The sequence below is a fragment of the Dasypus novemcinctus genome, chromosome 10, assembly GCF_030445035.2.
Source record: "Dasypus novemcinctus isolate mDasNov1 chromosome 10, mDasNov1.1.hap2, whole genome shotgun sequence".
Taxonomy (NCBI): domain Eukaryota; kingdom Metazoa; phylum Chordata; class Mammalia; order Cingulata; family Dasypodidae; genus Dasypus; species Dasypus novemcinctus.
In genome coordinates, this window is record NC_080682.1 from 42767809 (window position 1) to 42784979 (window position 17171).

Below are 17171 nucleotides of genomic sequence, written 5' to 3' on the forward strand. Positions count from 1 at the left end.
TAAGCAAACAAATAAAAAACCAACTCAGGGGAGCTAATGTGGCTCAGTGGTTGAACGCTGGCTTCCCATTTATGAGTTCCTGGGTTCAATCTCTGACCCTAGTACCTAAAAAAAGAAAAGGAAAAAAAAGAAAAGTTAAGAAAAAAGATTCGAACATTTAAGATGCAAGATTATTACAAAGCCAAGTATATCCAAATTGATCTATAGAGTTATTGCAGTCCCAGAAGGTATGTTTGTGGAAATTTATAAGTTTATTCTAAAATTTTTATGAAAACACAAAGGCCACAGAAATAACTAAGCCACTTACACTTCTGGTTATCTAGAGTTAATGAAACGTTGCAGTAATTAAGACAGGTGTTTGTGCAAAGATAGACAAATAGATCAGCAGTATAGAGCAGAAAGCCCAGACAGACACATATATATATGGGCATTTGCTTGTTCTGCTGGATAAAATGATTTGCTAATGCTTTGCTAGAGAGAGAGTGAGAGATTGGTATAACAACTCAATTAACTCAAGCATAAGAAAGCAATACACGGATAAATTAAATTTCTGTTAATAATTGGGAGAACATAAAATAGGCAAAGGATTGTCTATAAACAGGAGTCCAACTGCAGCATCCTAATCCTTTATGATATATGCATACTATAGATATAAGCTCACCAAACCAGGGGACACACTGACATACCTGGCCCACCTCTGGCCCAAGTCCCAAATGGATGCAAAATAAATATATATGTGCATATCTAGTTTAATAAGTCTACCCTGACAATTAGACTGAGAAACAAGAATACCATAATCAGCAAAAAGATTAAATCAATATTGATCAGAGTCACAAAATAACAGAAAAATAGAACAGTCTTACATAAAAACTCACCAACATTTAGCTCACAGCTGGGAAGGCCTGAATCTGCAGTCGATACAGAGTCTTGATTGAAATCAACACCTGTGCAGAACACCCTCTCCAGAGTGGAACTTCAACTAGCCTGACCAGGGACTGTCCCTTTAATTGAGCTCATAATCAATCAACTTGATAATATAGATGCCAACTTGCAAGTACTATGTCATTTCCCAAGGAAGTGGTCGACTTCCCAGGAAGGACCACAATACTCCCCAGAATGCACCCTATCTCTTCTTATTTGTTACAAAACGTGCCCAATGTGCCCACTGTTCTACTTTTCATCACTCCTCCTGAAATATGAAAAGTGCTGACCAGTAAATCATTGGTGTGCTGATTAAAAAGCTTCCTGCATGATAATTTCATTTTGGGGTTTGAACAATACTCACTAAATTTTTTCCCAATACACCTTTATTGCAAAGATGTACCTAAGAACAATGGATAAAGGACAGGCCTTTCAACAAACTGTATTAGTTTGATTGGAAATCCATATGGAAAAATAATTTATCTTGGCCCCATCCTCACAGCATACCCAAAATTAATTCCAGTGGATTTTAGATATAAATTGAAAAGTAAAACAGTAAAGCTTCTAGATATTAGTCTTGGGGAATATATTTATGAACTTGGGATAGAGAAAGATTTCTTAAAGAGGACACAAAAAGTACTATCATAATGGAAAAGATTAATAAATTAGATTACATTAAATTAAGAACTCTTCATAAAAAAACACCATTAAAAATGTAAAAGGCACCCACATCCTGGAGAGGACTAATGGCATCAAATAGAGGGAACTGTATCTCTCGAGAGAAAGGGTGGCTCCCAGGGCATTAGGGCAGTTGAGCAAGCCAGGCCCTGAACACTGTTGCAAGTATCTCTAGACGTGGCTCCTCGGGAAATGGAGATTGGCTGGCGCTGTGGGCCCCAAGGGGAGGGGAAAATGGAATTTGAATGGATGGAACCAAGGTAAATGTGGGAGCAAGAGAGGAGTTTCGCGAGAGTACACAAGGATGGATATAAAACATGTAATATTACACCAAAAACTTATAGGGGACGTCAGACTAATAATGTAAACCATAATGTAAAACATAGGATAACTAAAAAATTTAGAAAACTGTATATCCTAAAGTATGGGCCACAATGTAAGCACAGATGTCACCTTGTTTGAAAGCTATTGTCTCGGAGTCTGTACATCAGTTCCAGTAAATATGATATGAATAAGTTAAAAGATTATCGCTGTGGAAGGGAAAAGGCTTTATGGTGGATGTGTGGGAGTACTGTATATTGTATATATGAATTACTGTGATCTAGGGCTCTTGTGAAGAGAAGCTCAATAATTAGGAAAAAAGAAAAGAAAAGATAGGATGTAGAATTTTTCCAAATCGATATGTATTCTATATCTAACTTTTAAACTCATTGCTATATTCCATTTTACTAGTAAGGGAACCTGACATTATATTGGGCTTCACTTTTCAGGAAGTTTTGGATCACAGAGTGGTTCAACAATGGCAGTGAAGGAATACTGGTATGGGATGTTATTAACAGGCGATATATGGTTGACAGGGAGTTATACAGGGCATATGTCCAGGGTGCATGGAAATGTTTGGATATACTCATAGTGGAAACAATTAAAAACAACAGCTGGGGGGGTACTGGGTTCCTGGCCGGGGTGGGGCTCTGTCATGGTCCCTAGGGGAGCAGCGGCAGTCCCCCAGGTGCAACGGTAAGGACCAGGAAGGAATGAGGGTCCAAAAGTGAGCCCCTGATACTAATGACTATGCTTGTGAGCCTATACGCCTGAAATAAGAACAAGGCCTAGAGCAGCACTGTGCCTAAGAGTTCCCTCCTGACAGCCTCCATGTTACTCAAATGTGGCCAGTCTCGAAACCAAACTCAGCATGTAAATGCACTGCCTTCCCCCCAGCGTGGGACATGACACCCGGGGATGAGCCTGCCTGGCACCGAGGGATCACTACCAAATACCAGCTGATGATATAACTAGAAAATGACCTTGAATTAAAGGTTCAATGCGGACCAGCAGAATATCCCTGTTTACATATAATAACAGGAGTTAAAAATGCTGTTTGACCTAAAGTAAGGGGGAAATGGAAAGGACAAATGAGTTCATATGGTTATGAGTCTCTAAAAAAGAGTCTGGAGGTTGTCAGAAGGATTGCCCTTATACACACCTGAGCAGAGTCTCAGAGACAGATAAAGTAGATACAACCCCAGGTATTGGTCCTTTTGAGGGCTAGAGAGACCCACAGGTTCTATGGTCATGGCAGATGGGGTTCACTGCCATGCCAGTTGGCCCTTCTTTGGAGCTGGTGTTTCTGCGTGGTGGAGCTGGACTCAGATGGGATCTCTTTTCACAAGCCTTTCATGCTACTTTACTGGAATTGTAGTTGGTGCTGGGGCTTAAGATATATCTAGGGGATTTGAATCTCTGGACTGACAATATGATAGCCAGGCCCTGACCTCAACAGACTTCAGCTCCTACGCTCTGATTTATTGGACTTACTCCACTCAGCTAACATGGAGTTGAAGAATGTCAACCACCACACCATGGAGCCTAGAGTGCCTACAACTGAAAGCAGGAGGATTGCATCCAATATCCATGTGGAATCTAAACCCCCTCTTGACATAGATGTGGAATGGACACAACCAAGCCAAGGTCCACAGGAAGGAGGAATACAGTAAGGATCAGAGTGGACTTAATGATATTCTATTCATGAACTATTGTGGTTAATAATCGAGAAAATGTGGCATTGATGTGGAAAAAGTGGCCATGGTGGCTGCTGGGTGCGGGGAAGGGGAGGAAGAGAAGAGATGTGGAGGCATTCTTGGGACTTGGAGTTGTCTTGGGTGGTGCCCCAGGGACAATTGCCAGATGTTGTATGTCCTCCCATGGCCCACTGGATGGAACATGGGAAAGTGTGAGCTATGGTGTGGAACACGGGCATGGGGTGCAGCGATGCCCGGAGATGTACTCACCAGACGCAATGGATGTGACATGATGATGGGGTAGAGTGTTGTTGGGGGGGGAGTGGTGGGGTGGGGGCGGTGGGGGCAAAAGGGGACCTCATATTTTCTTAATGTAATATCTTTTAAAAAATGAATAAATTGAGTAGAATTTGAAAAAAAAATGTAAAAGGCAAATTACAAAGGAGAGGTGATAGCTAGAGATAGAGATGATTGATATATAGATAGAGATATGTCAAGGGACTTGTAGCCAGATTATATAAAATCCAGGTTTTATTTTTTTTAAATCCCTACAAATCAATAAGAATATATAGGTCACCCGAAAACAGACCCAAAAAAAAGGAACTTCACATACAAAAATACTCAACACATGAAAGGCATGAAAAATTGTTCAACCTCTTCAAAATGCACTCTAAAATTCAGTAAAATATATAAATTTTAGCATATATTTTGACACTGGAGAAGAAACAATGGAATGGAGTAGGAAGACACTGGTAAATGTAAGTTATACATAATAACTAATCCTTGGATTATATATTGATTTACAGGTATTCATTTATTTATTAAACTAATTATTAAAAAACAAGGTAGGTCGTGATGATAGTGAATCTCAAAACAACAATCATGACTATTCCAATTCAACTCAACTGAAGTCCTAAAAACAAATCAAGTCGCAGAATACTTACAGAGTACAGGACACGTTGTGAGTGCTTAATGAATGCTATCCATTGTTGTTAGATTAAAGGATGGGTATCAGGCAGAGGCCCAGAGTGATCCACCTCTGGAGACCTAAAAACGCAGGGAACCCATTCAGAAAAGCCCTCTCCCAAGTGGGACCCACATTGTCCAGTGCAGTGGGAAAAGTTATTTGCATCTTTGGCAAGAACTTTCAACAAGGGAAGCAACTTAGAAGGCTCTCGGGAGCTCATTACTTAGGACAGTGAGAGAGAACACAGCGTCCTCTTGCTATCAGAGGGCTATTTTTTCTCCTTCCCAAACCACAGAATTTGGATTTGAAAGAGCATTTGGCCAGGACTATAGGCTGAGTTTATTTTGAGACACTGGATTTCACTGGATTTCAGCAAAAGAGAGAGTAAGTTCACCTTCAGGGTGGCCCAAAGTCACATTTCTATTGTATTTTATACCTTGCTGTTTACTGTGCACCTACCAAGATCTTAATAATGTAAGTCAGATTTGCTTCAGGTTCCACTACAAGTAACTTCTCTCTGAGTCCCAGGCAGCAATTCTAAGTTAGGAATAAGTGGGGGATGGACTATTTTTAAAGCAGCATGCATACTCTCTCCTACAAAAACCCAAAAACATTGGAATAAGAATAGAGTTTGGAGGGGTTGTAGCTGAGCAGGGGATTTGTAGGACTTAGAAGTAGGAAAATAACAAAGATTTCCATACTCTCCAGGTAAGCATTCACTTTTATCACATTTCTTCTTTGTTCTATTTTCCCCATCTTTATAATACATGAGATAAAAATAACATTTATTTAGTACTTCCTATAGACCAGATACTGGTCCTATGTGTTTATATGTACTATTTTAATTATACTAATTCTATGAGGCAGGAACTATTCATTCCTATTTTACAGATGAGTACAAGGATTAGATGGGTGAAATAACTTGATTAAGCCACACAACTGGTAATGAGTGGGATCAACAATTGAAAATCCAACTCTATCTGACCAGTGTTTATGCTCTTAACCAGTATCCTATGCTAGACAATGGGTAACGTTAAAGCCAGGCCATCTAAAAAAGATTCATAAACCAAAATCTCTCCCTTTCCTCTCATCCACTCCATCCCTTCCTCCCACAAAGTTTGCGAAGCACCTAGTATTTTGAGCCAGGCCCAGTGTCAAGGGCTGGGCTTCCATGCCAGCAGGAATGGTCTCTGCATCAAAGCAACACATTATCTATTAGTAAAAACACACGTGTAGTCCAAAAGGTATTGGTTTTAAGTACTATGATAGGAATAAACAGAGGGTACCTGCAGTAATTGTCTTTTGGAAAGCTACCTCTTTCTAGAAATGTATATTGATAATTAAATTTTCCAGTGATTCAACATTTGGTCAAGGCATTGGAAATTAGCTTGTAGTGAAGCCCAGGTCCTCATCCATGATGTTTGCCTGCTTCCGTATTCAACCACAGGCTAAGATGCACTAATGCCCTCAGAAATGTGGAATAATTCATGCCCAGTCCAAGCACCACATGGCAGGGGGAGAGTGAGGGAAAAGAGGGTGGGATAAAGGAGCCTAATGAGTGCCAGGCTCTGGCAGGAAAGATGGCAGAGTTTAAACATGCTTCTCCAATCTAAAGCATGTTCTTAGACTATGCCCATCCTATAGCAGAAACTACTGTTTGGTTATGAGGTCAATGAGTCATCCAAGGGCACAGATAACTCCTGCTGTAATCAGGATGCTGCTAAACTTTTCACAGAGAATTGGTGTCTGTCTTTGTTAATTAAATTTTATTTTGGTTAATTAAAGTAATAATTCCTATCCAGAGACTCTGAAACAATAAAGATGCTTTCAAAACTATTATAAAAATTTTTTTAAAACTAAAGGAAATTTTATGTATGTATGATACTATATAGCATAGGCTAAAATATATTAATAATATATTAAGGTTGAATCTATGTTGCAACAATGACTATGTGACTGTGGATAAAGTTAATTTATTTTTCTGGGTTTTTTTTCCTTATGTGCATACTGCGATTAATTCTATATACTTCATAGAATTTCAAGAATTAAATTAGGTAGTACAGTCAAGCACCTAGATCAGGGCCTAGTACTTAGTACAGTGCTTGTAAAAGAAATATAATACAAACCACTTTTTCAGTTTAAACGTTTGTAGCCACATAAAAAGTAAAAGAAGAGGTAAAATTGATTTAATAATTAATATTTTATTTAAACCAATTATCAAAATATTTATTTCAAAATATTTTACATTGCTTTTGAGTTTGTTTGGTTTTTTTCTCATTGAACTTTGTTTTAATGGGTCTCAAAATTCTGTGACAGATTTTTGGCCAAGTTGTTTCTATTTTAAAAGTACTGATTTTAAAAACTAATAATCTGGGGGAGCTGTTATAGCTCACTGGCTGAGTGCCAGCTTCCCACATACAAGAACCCAGGTTCAATCCCCTGCCCCAGGACCTAAAAAAAAAAAAAAAAACTAATAATAGAAAATTGCCATACAAAAACGAATGATCCACGAAACATTCCTTTCCTTCTGAAGGTTTTCAGATGCACTGTTATCATTTACCCATCTTTTATATTAAAATTAAATGGCTAATTGAGACAAACAGTTCTGAGACTGTTCTGCCATTAAGACTGGGGTGGCAGGTGTCATAGATAATATTCATTCAGCCTTCTGAGCTTTCTGGGCAGACTTGGTGACCTGACCAGCTCCAGCAGCCTTCTTGTCCACTGCCTTGATAACACCCACAGCAACTGTCTCATATCACAACAGCAAAAGGGTGGAGAGGAGGATTGTCAAAGAAGCTCTCAACGCACATGGCCTGCCAGGAACCATAATGATGGCAGCATCACCAGATTTCAGGAATTTGGGATCATCTTCCAGCTTCTTACCAGAACAGTGGTCAATCTTCTCCTTCAGCTCAAAGCTTGCAAGCAGTGTGAGCTGTGTGCCAATCCACACGGGTGCAGAGCCACCACTGATTTGGCCTGGATGGTTCAGGATAAATCACCTGAGCAGCAGTGGGTCATTTTTTCTGTCACCAGTCACACTGCCACAATGAACATCTTTTACAAAAACATTCTTGACATTAAAGTCCACATTGTTCCCAGGAAGAGCTTCACTCAAAGCTTCACAATGCATTTCAACAGACATACTTCTGTTGTAACGTTGATGAAGAGCAAAGGTGAGCACCATGCCCAGTTTGAGAACACCAGTCTCCACACAGCCCACACGGTCAGCACCAATACCACCAGTTATGTAGATCTCCTGAAAAGGCAGGCACAATGGTTTGTCAGTTAGACAAGTAGGTGGCAGAGCTTCAAGCAGCACAGTTGTACTGGCATATCCATACTTATGGGTGAATTTCCATTCCTTGAACAAAGGCATATTAACACTTGGCTCCAGCATGTTGTCACCATTCCAGCCAGAAAATGACACAAATGCTACTATGTCAGGTTTTAGCTGATTTTTTTTTTTTTTTTTTAGGTTCCTGGGGCCACAACTTAAACCCCAGACCTTGTATGTGGGAAGCTAGCATGCAACCAGTCACATCTGCTCCCCTAAGTTGGTTTTTTCATTTGCTTTCCTTGTTTGTTTTTTGTTTTCAGGAGGCACCAGGAACTGAACCAGGACCTCCCTGTGGGAAGCAGGCGTTCAACTGCTTGAGCCACATCTGCTCCCCCTATTTTCTTAATGTAGGTTCTAACTTCCTTAACAATTTCCTCATATCTCTCCTGGCTGTGGGGTGGCTCAGTGGAACCCATTTTGTTAGCACCAACAATTAGTTGTTCCACACCAAAGCTGTAAACCAGAAGGGCATGCTCACAGGTCTGCCCATTCTTGGAGATACCAGCTTCAAATTCACCAACACCAGCAGCAATAGTCAGGACAGCATCGTCAGCCTGGTATGGGCCTGCAATCATGTTTTTAATAGTCTCTGTGTCCTGGAGGCATCAATGATGGTCATGTAATTCTTGCCGGTCTCAAATTACCACAGGGAGCTATCAATGGTGATACCACACTCACATTCAGCTTTCACTCTATCCAAGACCCAGGCACACTTGAAGGACCCATTTCCTATCTCAGCAGCCTCCTTCTCAAATTTTTTGCTATTCTTTTGTCAATTCCATCACATTTGTAGATCATGTGACCAGTAATGTTGGACTTGTCCAAATCTACATGCCCAGTGATGACAATGCTGAATCTTTTTCTTTCCATGATGGTTTTCACAACACCTGTGTTCTGGCGGCAAGCCTGTTATGAAAAAGCCATTGCTTTAGTTTTTTAAATTAAATATAAAATTAAATAAAAGTTAAAAGTCAGTGCCTCAGAAACTCTAGCCACATTTCAAGTGCTCAGTGGACTCATTGTTCTACCATGTTGAACAGAGAAGACCTAGTAGTTCCTTGACTAAGCACTATAATGAGAGATGAGAACAAAACATGGCTCCAGTGGGCCAGGAATTGGTTGATACCAAGAAATTACTGGTAATTTTGTTAGTTGTGATCACGGATTTATGTTTACATAAGAAAAGTACGTATTTTTAGAGATATTGCTAGTGAAGCATGTAGAGAATGAAATGGCATGATGACTGGGATTTGCATTAAAATATTTTAATGAAAAAAAGAAATTACAAGGCATAGATGAAGCAAATGTTGTGAACTATTGAAAATTTTGAATCTGAGCAATCAATATGTAAGAATTCATAATACTATTTTATCCATTTTGTGTATGTTTTAACTTGTCACAATAAAATGTATTTAGTTTAAATACTGAGACTCTATTCAGAAAACAGAAAGGCATAATTCACCAAGTGTTTACCGTGTGCTTGGGCTAGAGTTCATATTTAAAATAATTCTCTGAGGTAGTCAGTAGCAGTTTCATTTGAAAGATGAAGAAACTGAAGCTCAGACAGTTTAAATAATTGCCAAACTAAGTGGATGTCAATATTTATACTCAGGCAACACAAAGGATATTGTACCTGCCTTCACACAGCTTTTGATTCAGAGGAATAGAAAGATAATGAAACAAGTAAACTACATTCAATAATAGTGCCTCATTGTATTGGAAAGACTATGCCAAATGTCATGTTATACAACATGAAAGCTGGAGGAGACTTTGGTGTTCATGTAGAGACCCACCCAAAGGTCAAAGCAACTGAGTAGCTGTGAAGTTAAATAACTTGCCCCAGAGAGCACAGTCAGTCATTGTCAGGAGCAGATCTAAAACAGTCCAGAGTTGTTTTCTCCCCACACCCTATCACAACTAATGTCAACTAGGATTTGAAGTCTTGAACATCTTGCAAGTGGCAATTCATGTTTGTAAAGCTTTTATGTGTTTTTCCCAAATTGTAAGTGTATAAGGAATGGCAGAGTGAAATCCTGGGATAATTTTTAAATATCACAAAAGTAAACCAGTCTGTCAATAATTTAGGAGGCCAAAGAACCATACTGCAGGCTAATACATTTCATGTCTGTCTCAAAGTCAGATATTTTAAGATTTAGGTTATGATCATAAACATAAATGTATGTTTACTTAGATTCCATACATCAACTGGAAGACAGATGAAAAGCATCCTGAGCTAAAGAGAATGATGGTTATCACTTTGAGTCTGTATTTAAAACAGGAATTTAATTTAAATTCTTGAGAAACAGTGATTCAGGTAACTGATGTTTAAGTGGGGAGCCCAGACTGCATCTCCAAATCCAGTTAAAGCCTGTCAAAAGTTAACATTTCTTTTCTCTTTCCCTCTTTCTGTTTTCATTGGAAGGAGGGGTGGTAATTTTAAGAAACAGACCTTCTCCAAATCAATAACTTAAGTGAGAAAGTTTGTGAATAGTTACTAAGAAAAAATAGCGTTAAGGTAGCATGTACCCAAATCTAATCATCCTTTACGTTTTTTCCACTACAGGTAAAGTCACACTGTTGTTTCTCTCTTGTAAACTGCTTAGATTCCATGGAAAATAATGTTACAGAATTTATCCTCATGGGTCTTACCCAAAATGAGGAAGTACAACAACTGTGTTTCTTTTTGTTCTTACTCTTTTATATGATCCTCATGACTGGAAATTTTCTCATCATAATGACTATCCAAAGGAGCCCAAACCTCAGTTCTCCAATGTACTTCTTCCTTAGCTTCTTGTCCTTTGTCGACATCTGCTATTCCTCTGTTACAGCCCCCAAGCTGATTACTGACTTCCAAATCAAGGTCAAAAGCATCTCTTTTGTGTGCTGTATGGTCCAGCTCTTTTGCGTCCATTTATTTGGCTGCACAGAGATCTTTATCCTCACAGTGATGGCCTATGACAGGTACGTGGCTATCTGTAAGCCTCTGCGTTATACAACCATCATGGACTGGAAGGTCTGCTCCACACTGGTGGTGACCTGTTGGTTGGGAGGATTTGTGCACTCCTTTATCCAAACCATCCTCACTGTACAACTGCCTTTCTGTGGCCCCAATCTTATTGACCACTACTTCTGTGATGTCCACCCTCTGCTGAAGTTGGCCTGCACAGACACATACGTGGTGGGGCTCATTGTGGTGGCCAACAGCGGCATGATTTCTCTGAGTTGCTTTGTCATCCTGGTGGGCTCTTATACAGTCATCTTGCTTTCCTTCAAGACTCGCTCATCAGAGGGGAGGCGCAAGGCCCTGTCCACATGTGCCTCCCACATCACTGTTGTAATCTTGTTTTTTGTCCCCTGCATCTTCATCTACCTAAGACCTTCCACCACTTTTACCGAGGATAAGATGGTGGCTGTGTTTTACACCGTCATTACGCCCATGTTGAACCCTTTGATCTACACACTGAGAAACATGGAGGTGACGAGTGCCATGAAAAGACTATGGATCAAGAAGTTGTTGGGCAGAGAGAGAAAGAATCCTGACGAGAAACACAATGGGATTGCTGCAGGCTCCTCTGTACCAGTTTCCAAAGGGGTTGCTGGAAATAAGTCCATCATCACCCCTTAAATCTTATCACACAAAGAAACAGCCTAATATAGCACAAAGACTCTAGTTTGACTTTGGGCAAAGAGAGATTCTCTTTGAGTGCCTTGAGTGGATTAAACGTTTGTACAGAGACATTAGACACCCAAACACAGTCTGTTTCCTAATGTATAGTCCTATAGCCTCTATCTGAGCATTAGCCCTTAAATGATGTGGTATGTCAGGCATATATATTCTAATAAAGGAATGACACCAAAGATGATGCTGAAGTTGACTTTATTATTCTTTGCCCCATCTGTTTCCTCATTTTAAAATGGGAATTTTGCTATTTTTCCTACCACCTCCCAGGATTATAGAGAGGATCAAATGAGATAAAATTGGATGCAAAAGCATTTTGTGAGTGGTAAGAAGCTGCCTACACGAAAGCTGTTGGTTGATATTTTCATTTAGGTTAATGAGTAGGACAAAAGTGAAACAATAAAGATGTCAGAACTTCATTTGTTCAATAATGATATGAGCAACTTCTTTGCTCAATTAGATAATAGTTTTTTTTAATATTGCAATAATATTTCCTCTATTTTACACTATTCATAATGCAGCTGCTACAGCCATGACACACTTTTAAGTTTATTCTGAATTGTTAACTTTCCTCCATCACTCTCTTAAGTCAAGGCAATCAACAGAACAATAAATCAAGCCCAGGTTTGTAACATTTGCAGATTTCTGTGCAAATACCCTCATGGTGACTGATTTCAAGAAATCAACATGACATCACTAAATGTGGATTTGGAAAGAAATGCACAGTAACCCACTGTATTAATTTTCTATTGCTGCTATAACAAATTACCACAACAATGCAAATTTGTTATCTGACAGTTCTGGAGTTCGGACAGCTGACACAGATTTCTCTGGGCTAAAATCAATGACGTCAGCAGGGCTGCATTCCTTTCTAGAGATTCTAGGGGGAAATTCTGGTCCTTGCCCTTTCCAGCTTCTAGAGGCTCGTTACATTCCTTGGCTCATGGCCTCTTCTTCCCCCTTCAAAGCCAGCAACAGCAGGTTGAGTTCTTCTCACATCATATTACTTTGACCTTTGCTTCTGCTTCCCTCTTCCACTTTCAAGGACTCTTATGATTCCATTGGACCCACCCAGATTATCCAGGATAATATCTCTATTTTAAGGTCAGTTGATTAGCAACTTTAAGTCCACCTGCTACCTTAACTCTCCATTTGCCATGTAATTTAACATATTTACAGGTTCCCAATATTATGACATGGACATCTCGAGTGGGACCATCATTCTGCTTACCACACACCATTATATACTATTACCCAATACAGATACAGTAGTTGTAAATAAGAGCATTGACAATAGCAAACTAGGATATAATACTTAGGAAATGATGAGTTTTGAGTTTTAACTTTTTTAATTTATTTAACCATAAGTTCATATAATTTTTAATAATGACTGTGTTTAACAACTGGCTTGCAACATTCTTGAAAATTTAACAGTTGACTCTCAAGAGCCAAACTGAGCCAATTTCAGCATGCCACTGATTCATCAAATCATAAAATTGGAAATATGCAACAAACTGGGCCCAAACAGTTCCAAAAGGCACAAATAAACAAATGAACAGATTTCTCAGACCCTCTCTATTTAATGCAATCCCGGTTTACAGATGAGTCTGCAAAGAATGCTAGCTCTAGCTAGAATTGGATGGTCACCACATTGTAGCTCCACTTGGGCGCCTTTGAAAGACCATAGCGGAGAAAAACCTTTCCCAAGGCCAGAACTTTGGGTGTTTCATCTGGTTGTCCACTTTATGTAGATTACTAGCTTAGTTTGCAGAGCTCCTATTACAAATACCACACAAGGGGTTGGCTTAAACGTTAGGAACTTACTGGCTTATGGTTTCGAGGCTAGAAGTCCAAAATCAAGATATCGTCAAGGTTTGCTTTCTCCCCTAAAGACTAGTGTGGTGGTGCTCGCTGCCAGCAACTCTTGGGGTTCCTTGGCTTATCTCTGCCTCCTATCACATGACACTGTCCTCTCCTTTCTGGCTTCTGTGACTTCTTGGTTCTCTTTATAAGGCTTCCAGTAATCCAGGCTAAGACCTACCCTCAATAGTTGGGCCTGTACCTTAACTAAAAGTAACATCTTCAAGTGGTCCCATTTACAATAGGTTCACACCCAAAGAGTGCAGATTAAGAACATGTTTTTTCCTGAGATATATCACTCAGGTGATCACAGTTTTTCACCCATAAAATGGCAATTTCATATGGTTCAACCTAATACCGGCTTCAGGTATGAACTTCAGTTCCCCATCTGCAAAGTTTCTACTGGCATTATCACTGTGGACATACCCAAAGCCCTTTCTCCCCTCAAACTATCCCACAAGATAGTTCTGACCACAGAACCCAGATTACTGTAAAGGAAGAACAGCAAAGGGCTCAGCTCTCATGCCCACAGAATTCACTGGTTTTACCAGGTACCCCATCACCCAAAAGCAGCCAAATTGATAGAATGAGGGAAGGCTATTAAAGGCTCAATTATGGAGTCTAATGGGAGGAAAAGAAAAAAAAAAAGCCTGTAAGTTTGGGATACATCCTACAGAATGCATTATATGCTTAAGCCAGAGACCAGTTTGTGGTGCTATCTCCCCTACATCCAGAATGCCTGGGTCCAGGGACTAAGAAGTGGAAGTAGGAGTAGCCCTCTCATTATCACACCAAAAGAAAAAAAAATCCACCTAAGAGAATTTTGTTTCGCATTCCTACAACCTTGGGGTCTATGCGTTTGCAGTTCTTAATGTCCCAGGGAGAAATCTCCCCCCACCCTCCCCCAACCCCCTGCCCCCAGGACTTTTAAGCTCCTTATACCACTGAACAGGCAGAGAAGCAAATGATTGCACTGGTCATGATGATTATTCCAATTATCAGAGGGATATTAGTTTGCTGTTACAAATTGAGAGTCAGGAATCCAGGGTATTCACTATGATGCCCCCTTACTGCTCCCTTGCCCAAAACAGATACTAGTCAACAGCAGCAAACCCAGTAGTGGCAGGACCACTTCACCATGAGAGATGGAAGGTGTGTTGGTTTGAGTCTTTCGTGGACCCCATAAAATTATGTTCTTAAATTGGCCCGTTCCTGTGGGTATGGGACCCTTTTAATTGGATTGGATTCAGTTGCGGGGCTTTGATTGGATTGCTCCAGTGAGGACTGACCTAGGGTAGGTCTTCTCTCTCTCTCTCTCTTTATTTTTTTTTAATGTTACATTAAAAAAATATAAGCGGTCCCAATGTACCCCCCACCCCTCTCACCCCACTCCTCTCACATCAACATTCTCTTTCATCATCATGGGACATTCATTGCATTTGGTGAATACATTTTGGAGCACTGCTGCACCACATGGATAATGGTTTACATTGTAGTTTACACTCTCCCCCAGTCCACCCAGTGGGCCATGGCAGGACGTACAATGTCCAGCATCTGTCCCTGTAGAACCAGCAGGGTAGGTCTTGATGCTCTTACTGAAGAGCTTTATTAACAGAGAACTGAGAGCAGAGGCACACAGAAAAAAGGCAGCAGAGACAGAGAAACCACTAGGGGCTGAGGGAGAGGCCTTGAAGGACTTGAATCAGGGGAGCACAGAGTCTCAGAAAGAGGCATGGGGGAGAAGGGAGTGCCATATGCCTGATCAACCACAGCTGAGCTCAGGGAGAAAGTAAGTCTGGAGTAGAACCTGGAGTAGAAACCCAGATATATCTTGCTACATGGAAGGAGTCCAGGATCACCTGCAGCCAACCTTTGACAAGACAGCATTTCTGATGATGCCTTGATTTGGACATTTTCACAGTAGGAGCTTAATAAACATTTTTGAATGGGTGAATCCAAATAACACAACTAGAGAATAAAATCAGTTCTCTGTAAATGTGTGGTGATCCACTTGTTTCAAATTGTCCAGCATCCAGATTTGACCATGTGTATATCAGAAGGTTAGCAAAATGGATGCATATACATAAATTCCTTTTTGTTTGTTTCAACTTAATTTTGTTGGTAACATTAACTCAGACAGTCATAGCAGCATACCAATGGATTTTTAAAGGATTAAAAGAATATGTGTCGTACTCAGCTTTTTACATCCAGCCCAACAATTGCACAGAACCTAATATTATAGGCATTTAAGAAAATTCTGTTGGCTTGTGGGTAAGGAGAAAGGAAGAATGCAGAGGGTCATTAAGAATTCTTGCCCTTTCTTTAATGGTGGAGAAAAGGCTTGCTTTTAACCTAATAAATTCCCATTATAAAAGCCAACCCATTTTTGGTATATTGCTCCCAGCAGATTTAGCAAACTAAAATACCTAAGGGAATTTTGTATCACATCCCTACAACCTTGAGGCCTAAGGGTTTAGAGCTCTTTATGTCCCAGAGGGAAACCTTCCTCCCAGGCCATTTAAGCTCTTATACCACTGAACAGGTAGATTGCACTGGTCTCGATGATTATTACAATTATCAGAGGGAAATTAGATTGCTGTTAAAAATTGAGTCAGGAATCCAGGGAGTTCATTATGATGCCCCCTAGTACTCCCTTGCCCAAAATAGTGGTTACTAGTCAACAGCAGCAAACCTAAAAGTGGCAGGACCACTGCCTAGTCAGATCACGAGGGATGGAAGTTTTGGGAAAGGTGACAATATTCAAGGCAGGAATCTTTTGAGAGTGAAAGGGGTGCTAACAGGATAGGATAGCAGGAAACGGTCATAAACAAGGCTATCCCAGGCAAACAGGGACATGTGATACCCCCAGTTTTTTATTAACTCTCCCTCTAAAGAAACCTAACCAGCTGAGGTTTAGCAAAAATATAGAAGATTGATAATATCCATTGTTGACACAGTGTGGGAAAATGTGGGAGTACTGTATATTGTATATATGAATTACTGTGATCTAAAACTTTCGTGAAGACAAGCTTAATAATTAGAAAAACAAAAAGAAAAAGAAAGGATGTAGACACTGAAGAAAGGATGGAAGAAGTTGCCTTGCCAATGTGCATACAGGGCAACACTTACTGCAGTGATGGAAGGCAAAACATCAAAAACAAAGCTTTTGCAGTTTTTAATTTTTTGATACCCCAATTTATTTTTCTAAAATAATATGTATTCTATATCTAAGCTTTAAACTCATCACTATATTCCATTTTACTATTAATGGAACTTGGCAATATATTGGGCTTCAGTTTTGAAGAAGTTTTGGATCACAGAGAGGTTCAACAATGGCAGGGGAGGAATACTGGTGTGGGATGTTATTGACAGGGGACACATGGTTGGCAAGGAGTTCTCCAGGGCATATATCCAGGGTACATAAAAATGTTTGGATATTTTCATACTGGTTACAATTAAAAACAACTGAGGGAGTGCTGAGTTCCTAGCCAGGGGAGCTCTATCACATTCCCTAAAGGAACAGTAACAATCTCCCAAGTGCAACAGCAAAGACCAAAAAAGAATGAAGGTCCAACAATGAGCCCTTGATACTAATGACTATGCTTGTCAGCCTGTGCACCTGAAATAAGAACAAGGCCTAGAGCTACAGGGTGCCTAAGAGTTACCTCCTGAGAGCCTCTGTGTTGCTCAAATGTGGCCAGTCTT

General features: G+C 40.0%; 1 protein-coding gene and 1 pseudogene across 1 annotated transcript; one reads left to right on the forward strand and one right to left on the reverse strand.

Annotated features, from left to right (window-relative positions):
- Positions 1–7240: 7240 nt before the first annotated feature.
- LOC101415687 (elongation factor 1-alpha 1 pseudogene) lies at positions 7241–8797 on the reverse strand (annotated as a pseudogene).
- Positions 8798–10532: 1735 nt separating this feature from the next.
- On the forward strand, positions 10533–11552 carry LOC131280203 (olfactory receptor 4S2-like). The gene has a single exon (XM_058306317.1). The coding sequence runs from the start codon at positions 10536–10538 to the stop codon at positions 11550–11552; it is 1017 nt and encodes a 338-aa protein (XP_058162300.1). The 5' UTR covers positions 10533–10535.
- The last annotated feature ends 5619 nt before the right edge of the window (positions 11553–17171 follow it).

What these genes read in the sequence shown, in the direction of transcription:
- LOC131280203 (XM_058306317.1), top strand. Translation starts at nt 10,536, where the DNA reads ATGGAAAATAATGTTACAGAATTTATCCTCATGGGTCTTACCCAAAAT.